Below are 19,985 nucleotides of genomic sequence, written 5' to 3'. Positions count from 1 at the left end.
TGAGGTGCTTTCACAGAGACCGAACACATTTCAAACTACGTACTTCCCCCCCACATAAGTAAATCCCTCAGCCGCCGCCACCCTCCCAAGCATCTTGACCAGCAGAGGTTGCATAGGCACCCTCACTGAGCTAGAGGGGAACTATTAGGAGTGAGCTTAACCATAGGAAGTTTTTCAACTTGATTCTCTACCTCCCTAAGGTTTTCTTACCTTCATCACTCATAGGATGCTAAGAGGTGGCTTACATGAGCAAATTACATTGATGAAACCCCCCTGGTATGTAGAAGAAATCTAAGCTCTAGTCAGTTGTTGACTAGATAAAACATGCTCATATTTATGTGCAAATTATCTACAAATTGTATTTTGTTCAGTGGTCGTACTTCCTTTATCCCTCCCGATGTATCTCGGTGACTTTCCATGGGATGCCTGCATTTATTAAATTATGGATTATGCATTTTGCACAGACTGGAAGACTTTAAAACATTTTTCCATAAGTATGGCTGGAGGTAAACAACCAATTTTAGCCCAGAAAATAGCTTCTGCTTCTGTCAACACGTTGTTTATTTTCTCCCTGAGATAAAAAGTTCAGTTTTCTGATATTTGTACCAAGATAAAGTCAGTAAACAAGATTAATATAGTGTGGAAAAGGTTGTCAGCAGCCCTGGCAAAGGAAATAAGTTGCCTGTACACAGAACATACTGTAAACTGAATAAAAGTGTCAGGTCCACCATGAGATAATGTGATCATGAACCTCTAACAAAGCATGACATAGGCACAGTCGGCTTTTCTTATAGCCACAGTGTAGAAAATGGATTACTATATTCCAGGGATACCCACTGGAATAGCATGAAAACCTCATTTTGAGATTAATACAGGATGCAACTGGAGAGCTGAGCCAAATGTTTACCTCCAGCATTAAAGTAACTATTGAGTTGTTAATGTTATAATCAGTAGGTCATACAAGTATTTTTATTTTCAAAATCCTTAGAATTTCAAAGCCCACGCACCTGTCTGGAGAGAGGGTGCTTGTTTTCCAACTTGGAAGTCAAGTCAGCTATGAAAATAAAAGTTTTATTTGTCTTCTATGTTTAGGCTAATGAAGAAAATCCCGTAATTTTACCTCCTAACTTAATGCAGGTGTATTTCAGAGAGTAACAGCAATTTTTAACGCCCACTGTGTGAACACGCCCTTACATTGTGTAAGGATGCCTGCACTCAAAACCACCAGGCCATATAAATGCTTTGGCTGTCCTGAAACCAATTATGGTGACATTTATGTAAGCATCCTTGACAAATACATTTGTATTACAAAGACTGGCTGTGACATGTTTGTAATAAATAAATACTTTCTTTTTTTCAAAAGTGCTGTAGTGTATCAACGTGATCCTGTAGATTGAAAAGATCAAAGACTGCTGTTGCACATGCATGGCTTAAATCCACTCCTAGTCCAGTTTTCTGAAAAGATTAGGTGGCAGACACTAAAGTAGGCAGGCCACATGTGGTCCATATATAGTCCGTGGCAGAAATCATAGGTATATGTAGATTTCTAAGTAAAAGCTGTTTAGAGGATTAAACATTGTAGTAGTATCTACAGATCATCCAGTGTTCATTCTGGTCATATGTCGCCCTGTCTTGATGATGTGCATGTGTGCTACTCTTTCCATAATTAGGCATGAAAGTGATGCAGTTACAACTGGATCACTATGAACACCTTTTTCAAACTTGCTATCTTAAGTGATTTAAACTTTGGTAGCAAGTAGATAAATAGGGACCGCTTACTAGCGGGAAGGTAAACGGCGTTTCCGTGTGCGGCTCTGGCTCGCCAGAGCAGCAATGTCACGCTGGCCACATGACCCGGAAGTGTCTCCGGACAGCGCTGCCCCCCGGCCTCTTAAGTGAGATGGGTGCACAACCCTAGAGTCTGTCAAGACTGGCCCGTACGGGCAGGGGTACCTTTACCTTTACCTTTTAGCAATTAGAAACTTCCAGAGTTGGGTAGGGGAGAGGCATGGCTGGGGTAGTATTATGAACTGGGTGCCTACACTATGAATAAAAGAGGTAAGGACACACACACTTGCCTACCTGCGTATTCCTGGGGGGTTGGACTAGATGATCCTCAGGGTCCCTTTCAGTTCTGTGATTCCAAAGTAACAATGTGTCTTGGGGCTCTTCCCAGTACCTCTTTAGGATCATTGCTCCCCCAAACCCTGATGACCAGCATTGAAAAAAATGGAAAACGCCACTCAAAGCTTTTTACATTTATATATATATATATATAGAGAGAGAGAGAGAGAGAGGAATCAGCTGGTTATTGACTTGTTCATCACATGCATCTTATTAATGGTATTTGTGGCTGGCTTTTGTTTTCTTCCATTTATTTCCTGCATGCAGTGAGTACTGTGTGTTCTTAAATTTCTCTATGCAACTTATAAAACTTATTTATGCCTCCTTTAGAATACTGCTCCAGGCTCATGCGTCAACAAGAAAGCTGCACATTTGTCCCAGGAGTCTCATCACCATGAGTAAGTATCCATGTCAGGTTTATCATTATTTCAACTGCTTAGTTTAGATTTGTCCCTGTTTTAATTACATCTTGAATTTTACCCTAATTGTCCAGTCTATCAAGACTGTTTAGAATTCTGATCATGCTCTTGAGCACATGTGCAGTTCCCAGTACTGTTGTCTGGAAAGATGTCTGTGGATTAACCCCCCCCCCCCCGCCCCCACAGTTCTTGCTATAATGATCCTGTGTGTGCATAACATGTCTTGCATTCTCGCTTGTAAAACCAGAGGTGTGGCTAGAAGAAAAAGAAGCACGATATCTTTCTTGGGTCTTCTATAGCTTCCTTTCCAGTAGAGCTGTGGCAGATGGATGCAGTCCAGGATTTTCATCAGATCTACTTGTTTTGATTGGCCTTCTCTGTGCATATTGTCCCACTTGCTGGATGGAACCTGGAATATTATATTTATGGAAGTTTTGAATCTGTTTTATATTTTTTCTGTAACATTGCTTTTTTATTATTACAGCCATACCTCGGGTTACAACACTTCAGGTTGCACGTTTTCGGGTTGCGCACCGCACCTAACCTGGAAGTACCGGAACAGGTTACTTCCGGGTTTCAGCGCTCGTGCCTTCGCAGAAGAACTAAATCGCACTATGCGCAGAAGCACCGAATCGCAACCCGTGTGTGTGCAGACCGCTGCGGGTTGTGAACGCTGCAGGTTGCAAACATGTCTCCCACATGGACCACGTTCACAACCCGAGCGTCCACTGTATTCTTATTTCCATTGTAGTTGTTGTAAGGCACTTTGGACTGGCTTTGCCTGGAACAGCAGTGTATATATATTTTCAAATAAAACAAAAACAGCTGCTTTTTGCCCCTGTGTTTCCACAGTAAGCATATGGGGTGGGTAGGTTGGTACACGGAGAAGAGAGATTTGCACATGGCCCTTTAAATAGTCTTGTGGCAACCTAAAAACTAAAAGAAAACACCCAGAAAACTTATTTAGTGGACTAGAGCAACTTTTTTATGTATGAAGTGCTATCCTAACTTGGCAAGTATTTATACACACATAGTTGGAAAGAGAACAGTCAGCAGTTAAGTAAGCATTGAGGTCAGAGATAAATGAAATGTACATAACACCAACCGTGACAATTGCATTAAAAATGTGAATGTATGTAAGATTGTTATGGTGATTATTCACAAAGCATTGTTGATGATAAAACAACCCTCTTGGTGTTGGTAAGCTAATAAACACTGGTAGTGAGATAAAAAGGCTAAACGGTGATATTAACTCTACAGTTGCCCCTTAGTGGTTGAATCCTGCTAGGGCAGCTTAATCCGAAGTCTGGTGAACAGTTCAACTCACCCCATAAACTAAGAGGAAAAACTGTTCAGACACTTGGAGAGATACAGTGCTGTTCCATCAGTCCCTCCTACTTACTCAAATGGAAACAGAACACATAATTCCACACTGGGTTTCATTTTAGAGATATTAAGTCAGCAAACCTATGCACACCATGTGTGTGTGTTTGTGTAGCAACAGTAGTAGCAGTGCGTAGGCATTAAACCCAAACCCTCAAAATTAATAAGCATGCTTCCAATAGTTGTAAACACTTTTTAAGATTTCCGTTACTCTAAGTAATAAGAACGTTAGATTTTAGCAGCACCCACACAGAGAAAATATTATTAAATGATGTAATATATAAAGAATTTCAGAATCTGTGGCATGAAACTCAATATGATTTAGTATATATCCACTTGCCCAAGCAGGATAAATCCACAGAATGAGATACATTCTTATATTCCTGTGAAAACTGCTATAGACCTTGAGAGTTCTGTAAAATATCCCATTTAAATAAATCATAGCCAAAGGCTACATTTTTCTGGTGGACAATAAAATACCCGAGAGCACGCATAGGCTGGTCATATGACAGCTCGTGCTTCAGTTAGCTATGCTACTAAACCTTTTTTTTTTCTTCCCTCCCTCAGCCATTGGTTTAGCCCTGGGGCTAGGAAGGAACATAGCCAGGTAAGAACCACTTTGATCAAGAACAGTTTATTTCATATATTTGAAGGTTTTTAACTGTCGCTTGTCCGGAACAACAGGAGCACCAATTTCTGAAATAAGGAGCAAAATAATCACTTTTTTTACTGAAAACATCTGAAAATACTTTAACAGCAAATAGCTTCCCACAAAAGGGTTGTGGGTGTAGGCCTAGTAATTATCAGCATTCCAATTCACTCTCGAGGATATTTCAGTGAATTATGAGAGTCTTGTGTGCAGCAGCATGTGTGCACAGCAGAGTCTTTAGAATTGGGCTGAGAACATTTCCAGGGGTCTTTGCTTTGTTAAATTGCCTCTCTGAACTACTGCTAATATTTTGAGGAAGGCAGAGTCTTCATAGAACCAGAATACTAGATCATGAAAATATAGATATTCCGCTAGCTGGTGTAAAAGAGGCCTTGATAATACTTTCATTTCACTTATTTTGGATGCATGACAAACACCTGTATTGGCAAATCACTGTAAAGATCTTTCAGGGCTATAACAAAAATGGAGCCCGCAAAGTGGACATAAGCAGCAATGGCAGGGAAAAATAAGTGGAAAGTGACACCAGCCGTAGTTGACTGACCAACTCTAAAGGTATTATTTGTAAGCTAGCAAAAAAATTGGGCAGCACAGTTTTAGCTTTTTGGTTGTTTCTGAAAGGGACAGTCAAAGTCACGGTTATAGCAGGAAAACCACATTCATGACAAACCCTTTACATTTCTATTCTGAGAAGCCTCGTCTGGGGCTCCATTTGATCTAGGCAAGGTCCTGCAGCTGCACTCACATTCAGGTTCTTAGGAACCCATTCTGGCATCAAGAAAGTTGTTCTGGCCTTGTATACCCTTTTGTGGTACTTATAGCTCTGCTTCACCTTCTCCTAACCATGAAGGCTGCCACCTTTTGACATTAGAAAAGGGAGGAGGAGCCCACTATCTTGTACACTTATCATTGTCCACCAAAACTCAGTGCTCTAAAACTCTAAAGAGGTTTAGAGTGGCACTTGGAGTTAATTGAAGTTATATTCTGCTTTTCCTTCATGGACACACTGACCAGACCTAGCGCCTATTTAAGTTCAGCATGTGTTTTTAGGTCATGCTCTAATTGCTCCTTGCTCCTTATAAGCAGATAAATTACAAGGCTTGCTAATAAGCATTGTTGTTTATAGTTTAATGAAACAGGAATTCCAAGATAATGAATAAAGGAATCTCTGCCATATAGATGTGATAGTTCAGCTATAAAGCAGAGATGTAAGCAAAAATAAAGTCTCTGGCAAGCATTTTAAAATGAGTGATACTAGGAACTCACAATATACAGTGGTACCTTGGGTTACATACACTTCAGGTTACAGATTCTGCTAACCCAAAAATAGTACCTCGGGTTAAAAACTTTGCTTCAGGATGAGAAGAGAAATCGTGCAGTGGCGACGCAGCGGCAGCAGGAGGCCCCATTAGCTAAAGTGGTGCTTCAGGTTAAGAACAGTTTCAGGCTAAGAACAGACCTCCAGAACGAATTACGTTCTTAACCTGAGGTACCACTGTATTAAGTTCCCAGGGCCATATTTAGGGGCAGAAAACTGACTTGGTCACCAGGCTTCCATCTGCCTGACTGTGCTCCACACCAAAATAGCACAAAAAGTTCACCTTCACGTCTAAATTTGCCAGTGCTGAACTGTGTGGCCAGGGTTCCATTGAAGTTAAGGATTTTGTATTCACTGGAAAATGAACATTGTCTTCGTATGAAATGGATAAATCATGCGTGCAAATTGTGCAGCAAAGACACAAAATGGGCCGCAAGCACAATAGAAGCAACATATAGCAACATATTCAACAGTTTAACAAATGGAGAGGGGCCCTGAAAATGCTCCTCACCTGGAGCTCCATGTGATATTGGTGAGGTCCTGCCGGTACACCCACATTCATCTTCTTAGAAATGCATTTGATACTGGAGTTGGGCAGTCTTCAAGCATAAGATTTAGGTTTTAAGCTCATTAGAGGGCTTTTTTTTCAGTCTAGCATCATTTTCTTGTAACTGAAGTGGCAAACTGAAATCCCTAGTTCCTCCAATGATTTGTTTACAAAAATCCATCACAAAGACCTCTCAAGTACAGGTACAATGATTTGCTTATCTCATTTGCTTATTGAATTTTATTCAACTTTATTTCCATTAAAGCAATAATCTTAAGTGCCCTTTTGAGGTTTGTTTTCGTGCTAGTGAGTACATACAGCTATTTTTGCTGTGCTCATTATTTACAAGTGTCAGTCTTCTAAACATAGGTTTTTAATAATAACTAATGATGTGGTTTAACCTTAGGTGGGGGACTTCTTACTGTTGCATAAAATTGTGTTGCGAAGTTTGAACAATGAGGAAACAAACCTAAGATCTTGGTGAGAGCAGCCAAAGGGCTGTTGGGTCCCAAACAGTGGGGAAATGGTGGGAGGATGTTGAAGGTTATCATAGATCCATAGGATTCTAAGGCCTCTCATTTGCTAAACACACCACCTAAAATAGCCCTGAGATGCTCCAGCCCTGGAACTAATTTATTAATCCCCACCCCCGGAATCGATGGGAGGGGGACATTCCAGGGAAGGCAAGATGGAAAATGCTCTGCCCCGCCCCCCACCTCCCATCATAATCACTGTGAACCAGCAGGGCTTGGGATTTGACAATAGATGTGTTGTGGAATCCTCCCTCCCCACCACCAAAAAAAGGAAGACTAGGATTGTTGTGTGAATTAGTTATGAAGCTTAAACTAATTTCAAAGTGGGACGCGGGTGGCGCTGTGGGTTAAACCACAAAGCCTAGGGCTTGCCAATCAGAAGGTTGGCGGTTCGAATCCCCGCGATGGGGTGAGCTCCCGTTGTTTGGTCCCTGCTCCTGCCAACCTAGCAGTTCGAAAGCACGTCAAAGTGCAAGTAGATAAATAGGGACCGCTCCGGCAGGAAGGTAAACGGTGTTTCCGTGCGCTGCTCTGGTTCGCCAGAAGCGGCTTAGTCATGCTGGCCACATGACCCAGAAGCTGTCTGCGGACAAACACTGGCTCCCTCGGCCTATAGAACGAGCTAAGCGCGCAACCCCAGAGTCGGCCACGACTGGACCTAATGCTCAGGGGTCCCTTTACCTTTACCTACTAATTTCAAAAGCCCCTATTGAAATTAATGTCAGAATGAAGATGGGTGGGAGAATGATTTTTGCTCTGCTTTCCTTTGGACCACCTCAGCAAAGCTGAGAGGCAGAGGGTCTTGTTGTCTGGGCAGCCCAGGACCGCCATACACACCGCCCAGTCTTACGCCTCGGGGAGGTCATTTCGGTGCTGCTAACACAACAGTTTGACTTCACCCCTGGAGGGGCACTCCATTGTCTCTCAAGACAGACGGGGATGCCAACCCAGCCCATTACTAAAATCTTACTGAACTTCATTATAATTCTCAATCCAGAAATAATGGCAAAGCAGTGGGATTGATATGACAACAGTAATTATGAGGTGCTACTTTTTTCTATTACTAATAATGTAGAATTTTAGCATCTATAATCATTATTCATTCTTACAACAGTTCTGTCAGGTCCTTATTAGTCTCATTTTTAGAGAGTTTATAAAACAGTAATTTCAGAGATTTGAATGTGAGCCTCTAAAATCGGTTCCTCTAAGTACAAAGCTCTGTTGCTGCTCATTTCAAATTAAAGGAGATGGTGAAGTTACAATATTACTGTGATACATCTTAAAGCTAAACATATTGCAATGGCATAGTACGCTCTGAATTGCTAATTAGGCATCTTGACATGAAACTTTACTATAATACAAGACTGCCTCTGTAGAAGAAGGCGTATAGGAATAAATGAGAGAGGATCTGAATTAAAATGTAGGTAATATCGTATTGCCATTTCAGTAGATGCACTTTAGATAAAGTATGTCAGGGCTGTCAGGCCCTTTGCTGAAACAACATAGTACAAAAACATGACAAGGCTTAGTAGGACTTATTTCTAAAAATGCAAGCATCATTGCATAGTTTTTATATGTCTTCTGAACTTTCCATGTAGCTTCAACTCCTGCGGGACAACCGATCAGAGAGAGGACACAAGAAAAACAGTTCAGTGAAAACAGCTAGCAGGTGAGCTAAATATGCAATGCAGTTTACAGTTTAAGTGAGATCCCTAGCCAATATTTTTAGCTAGTACCCAAACTGCTGATATGAGACAAAAAGAGAGATGCTTTCTTTGTCTGGTCAGCTTTTATCTGTCTGCCACAGAAGCTCTTAAAAGGGGTCCGAAAAGTGTTAATCAATTGGACACAGATATCCGTGTATATAGTTGTGTTGGAAATACCTTGTATTGAAAGGGGGCTGGTATGTATGCTATGCTGCTTAGAGTCCATTTATCATGATGTGGATATGATTTTCCCACTTGGAGAAGGTGTTCTGTAATCTGTACGCATCATGAACTTGAGTTTAAAATGAAGACTTGCACTCTCCCAAATTTAAAAAAGCAATGTATCTGCTTGTCTCTTCTTCTTTCTCCCCACAAGCATTTCAAGTGTTCCCTTTTGTTTTGTTTTTCACAATATTAAAAAATGAGACAGACTGATGGAAAAATTGATGGATTTCTTGGCTTCCAGTGCATCTGTTTGCCAAAGTAACATCATTGGGGTTTGTTTGTTTGTCTGTCTGTCTGTCTGTCTGTTTGTTTTTATAAAAAAATGTTCTCTGAAGAATCTGAAAACTCTTACAAGGGGTAGGTTGAGTTAGTATTGAAGGAAATGAGGGATTAATTTGAAATGTAATCTTTTGCAGGGTTTTGTTTAAATACATCTTGTGCCTTCTCATTTTCTTTTTAACACAGCTAGCTTAGTTGATCTTGGGACTATTGTGATGATATCTGGACTAAATTATAGGTGTATATTTATGTTATCTTAAATTCTGGTATTAATAACTACAGGTTATGTAAAAAGGGAGTGGGTGGGTGGTTCAGGGACACCGGTGGAGGACCTGAGAACAAAAAGTTCCATTATGTCTCTATAGCAAGCCTTTTCCCATTAGGTTGGTGGGAAATCCCTTTCCATCTGAACGGAGCTTGTTCATTTTCTTCTGATGATACAGATGACTATATTTTGTTACACAGATGTGACAAATAGAATTACAGCTGCTCTTTATTTGATCTTCTAAAGAGGCAAAGATGTGCAAGTGTTACGCCTGCTCCCTTTCCCCCACCACGTCATCTGTTGTTTGGGAAGGAGTCCTAATTTGCAGTAGATAGAAAATTATTTGTTGTGTTGCAGGTTTGCCAAAAATAAATGAAACCATTAATTACCACATTTTTTGAGCAGCTGTTAATAGATTGGGGTAGGAAAACTGTACATTACACTTACTGGTTAATTACCAGAACTATAATTGTTTGATGTAGCTTTTGTGGGAAATAATGACAGCCCCAAAAAGGTGGAAACAGATTGTATACAAAGTGAGCATCATACCTTAATGGCAAAATGCGGGAATGTTTTTCTTGCTCTGTGTGTGTGTGTGTTTAAGAAAGAAATACAGCTATTTGTTCTTCCTGCTCACAGAAGGGTCAACCCAAAGGCAGGATAATTTCAGGTGACCTGAGCTCTCAACTGAAGGGGACTGGAATGCAGGGTAGAAGTAGGCAGGCAAGTTAGGAAGCAGGCAGACTGAGAGAGTGAAGGAAGCCAATGCCAAAGCCAGACTTGGAAGCGTGTCTGGAAACCAGTGGGTGGGATGCTGTGGAGAAGAGGATTGAGTCCTCCTCAGCTGTCACCTGCTAGCAGACACTGCATCACCTTGTAGCAGAAGAGGGAAGAGAAGGGATGTAGGGCCACCACCAACCCTACTAAGAAGCCAGGCTTCTCCCTCTGCCCCAATCACCTGGTAGCAGCAGGTACAACCGGCTGCAATAGAATAAGCTAGAGAAGTGGTACCAGACCACTTCACTGGCACCACCGAGACTCCAACAGTTTTTGACTCCTTCTTTCCTTCAACATTTCTACCTCAGCGGCTAGTTAGAATAACTTGTAACCTGTGCATTTCTTCTAAAAAAAAAAATGTTTAGGGGTACTCTCATTTTGACTCAAGAATACCACCATTTTATAGTTCAAATTGGGAAAAATAAATGCAGTAAATGGACAAAAGTACAAAGATTCACAAAATGTTTAGGGGAATTGCGTACCCCTGCGTCCCTCCCTCCCAGAAAAAAGTGCAGCTTGTAATTAAGATCTTGCATCTGAGTTTCTTTATTTCTTCCTCCCTCCCAGTCCTTTTTCCTTTTGTGTCATGCCCTTTTAGACTATAAGCCTAAAAGCAGGCAATGTAATGTTTTGTTTTGAGAGGATCTGTAAGCTGCTTTGGCTGATTAATAATTTCATTAAAGAAATGATGAATAATGCTGGTACCTCAGGGGACAATCCTGCCCTTTTCACCTATCATTCTATAACCATGAGTAGCTCAACCACAAGAAACAGCAACATACAGGCTAGAAGGCTTCCTGTTCATTCCTGCCTTACCTGCATCAATTAAGTGCTTTTTTTTGTTTGTTTTTAAAAGCAGTAAAAATCGAAAGTTTCAGGATTCTATCAGGAACTGGCACACTGAAAACAAAATTCTTGGGAATCAATGGTTTGTGTCCCGTTTGGGGCAGGCAAAAGAGGAAGGCAGAAACTGATTTCCTCTCCCGGTTCTCCCCACATCAACCCCCTAAGCATTGGGGGGCTCCTGAATAGGGTGGGCTGAGGGGGGAGGGGATTGCAAAAAAATCACACAGAGGCACCTTCTGTGAGCAAAAGCTCTCCTCTCACAAGATGTCCCCACCTGATTTCCAGGAGTGCCTGCCCACCACCACCAGGTCACAGCCCAAAGGGCCCAACCTGACCCTTTGAAATGGGTTTTGGGGAGGCTGTCAGAGAAGCAGGAAGTGGCTGGAAAAGTCACCTTCTACTGTCACTTATTCTCTGGATGTAATCTGATATGTTTCAAGTTCCTACCAAGCCTATTAACAGTCCTGGTATTCATGCTTAAGCTTCTGTGAGATAAGATCCACTGGTAACAATATTAACCCAAATGCTTCACGCAGGCTTGCCACCTTAATTGTTATTATTTTTTTAATAGTGGTGCATTTATTAAGTTAGGTTGCTTAAAACTGTTGGAAAGAGGAGAGGGTGATTGAGCAGGAAAGCACAGAGAATTAACACTTCTATAGCACTCGGCCAATTAAGAACACGTGCAGAACTTTATCATAGTAGCATGTCACTGACAAGAATGTTTTTTCATTGAAAGGCAGGTTTTTTCATTGAGTTATGCAGCAGGCTTGATCAACATCCCAAGTGCATTCCCCGCCCCTTGTAAAGTCAGTGTGAAGTTGATCGTTTTGCACAAGTGGGCTGCAAAGCTTTTGCAGACTTTTCCTTTCCTATGCGTTGCTGCCGTTAACTAAAATGCTGTTAACAACAATGCTCAGTTGAATAACAGCTTGCTGCAAATCTGAATTATTATTTTTTTAACAAAAACAGCTTTCCAGAGAATGAAGAATATATATATATTTGAATCCTAATAATATATATTTTTAATTTTTTTTAAAAAAAGATCAACGTTAAATGCACATAGTTTAAAATACACCAACCAAGGTTGTTTCTCCGTCAAGGAGACATCGCAAGCAGAAACAAAAATTCAGGCCGCCGTATAAGCATGCCTGCAAAAACAACTAAGAATTTAGACATTTTAATTTAAGCACAGTTCCTTTTTCTGCATATACTCCGGTTCAGTTTGTACTCACAGAGCTGGTGCTTACATAATGTGTCTCACAAAAGGAAGCACAAGTTTTCCCACAGCCAAAAATAATTCTTGATTCTCCCAAGTCTGGTGTGTTTTCCAGCTGCTCTTGCCTTTGTAGCCTGACAATATTCTGTGGTGAGGTGGATAAAAAGCAGCATGGTTAAAGAATGGTGCTGTGTTCACATGTAATACCAAGCCATAGTTAAAACCAATGTATTTTAGCAGTAAACAAATCATTGTTAAGCTGCTGGGCAGGGTTCACACAAAACGCAAAACCATGTTTTATTAAACTGTGGTTTATTAGTCTGAGAACAACTGTTCTGAGTTGTTCCTTACCATAAAATAAAGCCTGTTTTTAATTGGTGTTTTGTAAGACAAGCTGTTTCTAAAAATGTGTATGAAATCCTAGGCCAAAATACTAGTGGTAGATTATTTCTGCAATAATATTTTATATTTGATTCCTTTTATAATTGCCTTTTCACGTTTTTATATCGTTTTTGGACCTGGGCGTCCTGAACATTGTGCTCTAATCATGTTGGTTTAGTAACAAACACAGTTTTGTTACCTTTGACTTGTTTGTGAAATGAAATATTGGTTTAGATTTGCCTTTGTCTAATTCACACACTTTTGATCAATTCCAACTCATGCCCAATTATATTACATTGCATTAACATAATTCAACAGATGTTGATATTTAAATGCTTTCTGGCATTCACATCTTGGACAGCTGTCTCAGAGCTTGGGGAAAAGGCAAACATTTAGAGTTAAATGCTGAACATATGCTTAAATTACTAATTAGAAGCAAGTAAAAACAATGCATTATCCTTTCTAAGGACAGTAAGACTCTAATACAGATATTTTAAAGTCTTTTTTGCTTGGCATAAAGTTCATGAGTCTCTGGAGGCGTGGTGGTGCAGAGCATGTAGAATAACAGTACAATTGGACTTTATTTCCTGCCAGGTTTCCTTTTAAAAATGCAACCTGCTTATTGCAGGTAAATCTATGACAGCCTCTGACTTTGAATAAGGTTTGGAACAGCTAGGAGGTGTTAGAGTACTGTGCATGGAGATGAGAATTTATTGGCAAGAGAATCCCCCCCCCCCTCACGTTTCATAGTCACATTATGTTACTATTCCATATAAAACAAATGTGTCACCATTAAAGCCCCAATCTCAGCATACTGGCATTGTATAAAAGGAGTTTGACAGAGCTGAATTGTTCCATCACATCTGTTTAACATTTAACCAAAAAAGAAAAAAAAGAAAGGAAAGGAAAAAGGAATGGTCATAGCTCTTGTTGGTTAATACAATGGCATTCTTAGTAGTGTGAAAGCAGATGTTGCAATGGGTGTTGAGCTGGTGATGTCATTGTTATAGCTAAGCCTAAGGAAAGGCTTCAGAGCGAGGCAAGCCAATAGCTGGATTCGGTGTGAAATTCCGATTACACCTGCCCAGTGCAAAATAAGACTCAACTGCATCGGTTTTAGAAACTGCGTTTAAAAGATTTTACACCGCCTGTCACCCAGCATAGGTTATTCTGCATGTTCCTGTAAGTGGAGGGAAGCAAGACTTGAAAGCCTCTTTTTACGTACAAACACAACTGGGAAATTGATCGGTGAGCCATTTATTGATAGAGTGTTTATATTTTTTAGCCCACGGTTCCACTTTGGACTTTAGGGTAGCATTTTAATCTCTCAGCTGCCCAATGGGGCAGGTTAGGCCCAGGGTGGCCCAGCGAGCCTCATGGCAATATGTGATTCCATTATGAGTTGCTCACTTATATACTATACTATACTTGCTCACTATATACTGTACTGCAAACCTGTGTTTTTTTCTAGAAAAATAGGTGCTGGTACTCCCCCTGAAGTTGTTACAGTAAGTGCTACATTTTTTAAAAAACAACAAAAGAGATGCTGGTACTGCGTACCCTTGAGTAAAGGTAAATGGACCCCTGACCGTTAGGTCCAGTCACGGACAACTCTGGGGCTGCGCGCTCATCTCACTCTATAGGCCAAGGGAGCTGGTGTTTGTCCGCAGACAGCTTCCGGGTCATGTGGCCAGCATGACTAAGCCGCTTCTGGCGAAACCAGAGCAGCACACAGAAATGCTGTTTACCTTCCCACTGGAGTGGTACCTATTTATCTACTTGCACTTGATGTGCTTTCAAACTGCTAGGTGGGCAGGAGTACCTATGAGTACCCTATTTAAAAAAACAAACCACTACAAATACTATTTTAAACACATTTAAAATGCTTTGCGAGTAGCCCAAGTGAGGACTGTTGGCATTCCTTTGTAACTGCTGGAAGTTTTAATAACATACAAATTGCATTGAATTTCCTGGGGACGTGTAGAAGGAAATATTTTGATTATATGAAATTTACTGTTTTGTATGTCTTGCAGGCATGTCTGAGAGGCAGTTACAGAATGCTCAGGCCACTAAAATCAATTGTCCCATTGTATCCATTATTCTAATAACTGATAACTGTAATGAGTGTATTTCAGCATTTCCATCCACATCTCCTTCAGAGGTTACTTGAAGTCTCTTGCTATCAGCCTTTGTTGCTTCTATAAAATGTGTGAATGTAAGGCAACTCGCCGCTGTCATTCCTTGCTAAGTAGGTTTGGATGTATTTTTTGCAGGGCAAAGCATTTGCTCCTAGAATGCAGCCTGAATAAGGAATTTCATGCTCCCTCCACTTTCCAGCCCCCAAAGTAGAAAATTATGTACAGTTTGCCAAGATAGCAGCTGTCAGAATTACATCTGTAGACATTAGAAATGAAACTAGCATTCTGTGTTGCCACTGACTGCTCAAACCACTGCCAGACAACAATTCCCCAAAACTTTGCTATGAAAGATACATAAGTTTTCTGACATTCAGCTTTGCTGAACAGCCAAGCAAATAATAGATGAAATTTCAACATTGGAGATTCTTATATTTTCCGATCTTTTAGAAGCAGCAGACATGTCCCCTTAATTTTTCTAAAAGTATAAAAATAGAAAGATTTTGAAAGAAATCAGGAGCCCAAGACTGCTTTAAAATGTCTTGTAGATTAGCCATCCTGAATATTGTTTCAGAGGAAAATTCTGCTGATAGCATAGCTGGTACAGTTGTGGGAATAAGCACAATTGGGAAAGGACCACACATGCAAGGAAAACCATAGGCCACAGTATGAAAGAACACAGGAGTGTCTTGGCCAAGATAGGACGAGGTACCTTTCCTCTTCTTGCAATGAAGAATAGGTTTGGCGCGTGAAGCAGAGAGCAGTAAGCATGTCCTGGCAGCTCTCATTTTAGGAACAGTGTGTACTGCTTGGATCACTGCAGCCCAGTTGGTTTATATTGCTAGCAAGGAACTGATAAAGAACCAGTGTGGACATCAGATCTGCACAGTTACCATTTTAAGTATTGTGGTGTCCCCTAGCTAAAAGTTACCTGTCATTCCGAAAATGCTTCCCCTATTCCTAGTTTTGTAATATAGCACCTAACAAGGAATGCAGAAAGCTGTGGTCTAGTTAGATCCTTAGAATAAATTGTGTATTTTCTACCTTTCAATTGGAGCAGTTGTGGTGGCTGCCTCCGAGTTATTCTGTGAACAGAAATCCATTATGTGAATGGCAGTAGAAGGGCACAGTATATCATCCTATGGGCTGCACACATATAACATGTGGAAGACTGTCTATTTTTGCATCAGTAATTTTAGAATTATAGGATAATATAACTAGCCAATGCTGCATTTCAAGGAACTTGTTCTATATCAACCATCTCCAGTTTTAACCATTTTAATTTCCTTTCCATGTTTTTGCACCTGTGAATAACAAATCTTCACTGCTGTCATGGTTTTATACCTTCTTTCCTTGATTTCCCCCCCTTTTGTTTTGTGTTTTTCACATTATTCTTGATTCAGGTGACCTAAATAGGTGAAACTATAATGTGGCAGAAGGAAAAAGAGAAATACATATCTTGTGATCTATTACCACTCTTTCTTTTCAAGATAGTCGTCTGCTTTTAAATTGTGTGTTCAAACCTTCATAATGGGTTTTAAAACTCAATTTAAAAGTAGACTGATATCTTGAAAAGAAAGAGTAATAGGTCACAAGATATGCATATATTTTATAGGATCTATATAAAATAGAGCAATGTGAAATTTCACAAAGAGGCTGTTTTTAACCATCAGTGAATGCTAAGACTTTTTTGAAGACCAAAGTTAAAGTTAGAGGTGTTTAGGTACCTAAGTATTGAGACTTCAGAAACATTATCCTGAGACAAGCTTGAGTAGTTATTTTTATATACATTCCTTCCAATTTTAAAAAATCAAAACATAGAAAATACTCAGCCATACTTGAACCAATGCATTTTCTTTTTAAAATAGAAGTTGTGGAGGGAACTCCCACTTGGTCATAGGATCAACAGTCCTCTCCTGTCCCCTTTTCATTCTTCCACCATTTCCTAACAGGCAAAGCCTGTGACTTTCTGAGAACAAATTCATGTTTAGCCTTAGAATGAATAAAACCTTAGTTCTGAGCAGAAAGCAAATTCTAAGGAGCATTGTGTTATACAAAAATGGAAACAATTTCATTGCCAATGAGCCAAAATCAAATTTCATATGGCATATGTTTACCACACTTACAGTGACATTTCAACCACGGTATCCTTCTGGGCTGCCTGCAAGGTTTGCAAAATGCTGTTCTACAATGGTTAGCCAGCCCCAGAAGACTGCTGGAAGATGGCTGTTCTGTCCCCACCCCTCTGGGGCCTTTTGTCTGTAGGATGCCACAAGCTTCCCCTGTGTACATCATGTACATCAGGGATGGGGAACCTGTTTCCCTACAAGGTATTGTCAGTCTGCAGCTCCCATCAGCTGGGGCTCCCCCCCCCCTTTGATCTATATGAAAGATCTGCAAAAGGTTTTCCAGTGATTTGGGCTATGGTTATAGCCGTAGGCCCCATGCACAACTAATTTCTTTCCCCTCTTCCCCTTGTACACCCAGTAGGGAAGGGGGAACTCCTGAATAGCGGGGGCTGTATTATAAGGCTGTAATGGGAGAGGGAAATTGGTCTTAAGGAGCTTGCATCAGCAGGGGGAGGAAGGGAAGAGAGAAGTTGGTTGCATAAGCGAGCTTCCCTTCATGCAACCATTGGACACATCCCGATAGGCAGATGAAACACTTCTTGTGTCTGTTATCAAAACCCTGGAAGGCAATGGAAATGATAGATCAGTTATATATATGTCTTATATCAGTTCAGCAGTGGATATGGGTGCGGGGCAGGGAGCTCTAAGCAAAGTAAAACTTAACCTGTACCAGATTAAGTGCTGTTGGTTGGAGATTCTGAAGGTTGTGGAGACTAACTTGATACCTAATATGAATGTCATATGTAGCTTCAGGGTTCTCCTGGATCTAATGCTGTCCCTGGATATCCAGATGACAGCAAGTGCCAGGAGTGTCTTTTATCAACTATGACTGATTTCCTGGTTGCCTGAAGACTGATTTCCTTAAAGAAAGCAGAGCTAGCATCAGTTTACCCTGGTTTAGTTACTTCCAGATTGGTTTTGCAGGGCTCTCTGTGAGCACTTTTTCTGTGACGGCTGCCTGATTAAAAAACAAAAAACCTCAGAAATTTCAAGTAGCACTGACTAGACATTTATTAGGTACTTCGTATGCTAATCTTGTTTCAGCTGCATTGGTTAGCCATTCATTTGCAGTATCTATTTAAAGTGCTGGTTTGGCCCTTTAAAGTACTCATTATCTCAGGGATTATCTGTTTCACATATCCTGTCCGAGGGTTACAATATATCAGAGGCACTGCTTGCTATGTTTTCATCTAGGGCTGTGATATAGATGAGAACAAGGGACAGAGCCTTCTCAGTGGTGGCACTGCAGGTGGAAATTGCTGGTTCCCTCATCTTTTAGACAAAATGAAAAGGCTTTTTTGCTTCAGCAGGCTTTCAGTGTGCAGTTCTGCTGCTGTTTTCAAATGGATTATATATTGGTTGCCTTGTTAGATCATGGTTTGTTTGTTTTTTAATCTGTTGCTGTGTGCATGAAGTATGAATTGTCCCTGAATTTCCCCAGTTCGTGGAAAGTTTCTCCCATAGCACTGAAGAGCAGTCAAGAAGACAAAGTACACTTTTCTGTTGTAAATAATGTGTTAAGAATTACGAATTTACAATGGCAGATACACTTTTCTATCTTCTTTTAGAAGTGACTTTTCATAGAATCATAGAATTGTAGAGTTGGAAGGGACCACGAGGATCATCTAGTCCAACCCCCTGCAATGCAGGAAACTTTCACGTAACAAGAGACTTGAAACCATGACCATGAAATGAAGAGTCTCCTGCTCTACTGACTGAGCTATCCCTCTTTTTTCAAGAACATTTTTTTAAAAGAAGATGAAACTTAGATTTTCTGAGGGCTTTCAGAATCTATCTCATTTCATACCAGTAGCTACTGTCCAACCGGAGATCCACATCACCCATGCTGATAACAGCAACAGCAGCAGTTTTCATGAACGTAAGGCCTGTGTCAACTCCTGAGACCTTAATTCCTTCATTGTGCTTCCTAGACAAAGCTAACGTTTTGTATTGAGGCCTTAGAACCAACACATGATGGTCCCTGACCTTTCTTCTTCCCTAATTTACAGAGATGCTTTAGAAGATGCATTGACGAAAACACTAGGGGCTGCTGCTGAGCTGTGTGAACCATAGACCTGAATGCTGGCAGAACAATAGCCATCAAGCTCAAACTACAGCAGAGCCTGCTTGCACCACATTCAGACATGGCTGCTGATGAAATGTACAGCAGGGACTCCCAAACACTTACCCATCTTGGCTTCCTAGGGAACCCTCATTTAATAAAGGAGAGAGTCCTTTATTAACGGACTGTGGAGGAGGCGGAATTTCCACAGGTGCAGCACCTCAAAATCTTCACTTGCCAAAATTCCTAGAATTGTTCATTGTTCACATGCTATTTACCATAATAAGCAATATTACCACTATATTAACAGATCCTCGGAGCATGTGAGAGGAGATGACTATCATCTTAATCTTCTGCTTGTGCATTTCCAGAGGTTTTCTGGTTGGTTGTTTAAAAACAGAAGGGTGAGCTAGGTTTATTTTCCTTCGCACGACTTAAGAAAGCACGAGTTGCTACACCTTCCTAACTTTACAGAATGTCTTTTGTGAAAGTGCTAAAGGGGTAGCAATATAAGCACGATCTAAACACAGGGAAACAGTGGAGGTGTAGGAAAGAGAATGGAGAGCAAGGCAAGAATACACTCCACTGCTTAACCTGCCTTTGTGTTCTGTTAAGATTTAACGGCTTGGAATTAATGAAAATGAAACAGCATCTTTAGTAATGCAAACTGCTACTAAGATGTATTATACTGTTAGCAAGAGTTTCGCTTCCATTGTAAGGTACTTTGCATTGAATGCTATTATTTGAGTTTCATAATGTAGACATAATTATGTAATACCAAGGGCCTATTAACACATTTGTCAAATCCCCCCCCCAAAAAAACCAAGTACAGTGGGCATGTAATTATGTGCCCCTCCCATGCTCAGTTATTATCAGTGGGGAAATGTGGGTGCAAATTGTTATCCCCCATAAAGTTAGTATTAAATAGTGAGCATACATACTGATTTATGTAAGACATCTATACACCATG

The 19,985-nt window shown here is 40.6% G+C and overlaps 1 protein-coding gene and 1 long non-coding RNA gene across 2 annotated transcripts in view; one reads left to right on the top strand and one right to left on the bottom strand.

The window, feature by feature from the left end:
* The window catches only part of GPATCH2 (G-patch domain containing 2), a 100,560-nt gene that overhangs the window by 56,873 nt on the left and 23,702 nt on the right, over positions 1-19,985 (top strand). Inside the window, exons 7-9 of the mRNA XM_028724622.2 lie at positions 2,455-2,522; positions 4,494-4,533; positions 8,590-8,660. Coding sequence (XP_028580455.1) covers positions 2,455-2,522; positions 4,494-4,533; positions 8,590-8,660 — 179 coding nt within the window. The remainder of the gene's footprint in view (positions 1-2,454; positions 2,523-4,493; positions 4,534-8,589; positions 8,661-19,985) is intronic.
* Positions 12,350-19,985, bottom strand: part of LOC114594665 (uncharacterized) — a 68,405-nt gene continuing 60,769 nt past the window's right edge. The window contains exon 4 of the long non-coding RNA XR_003706042.2: positions 12,350-12,453. This is a non-coding gene — a long non-coding RNA (uncharacterized LOC114594665). The remainder of the gene's footprint in view (positions 12,454-19,985) is intronic.

The sequence above is a fragment of the Podarcis muralis genome, chromosome 3 (genome assembly GCF_964188315.1).
Source record: "Podarcis muralis chromosome 3, rPodMur119.hap1.1, whole genome shotgun sequence".
NCBI classification, from domain to species: domain Eukaryota; kingdom Metazoa; phylum Chordata; class Lepidosauria; order Squamata; family Lacertidae; genus Podarcis; species Podarcis muralis.
This window is presented reverse-complemented; position numbering and strand designations above follow the sequence as displayed.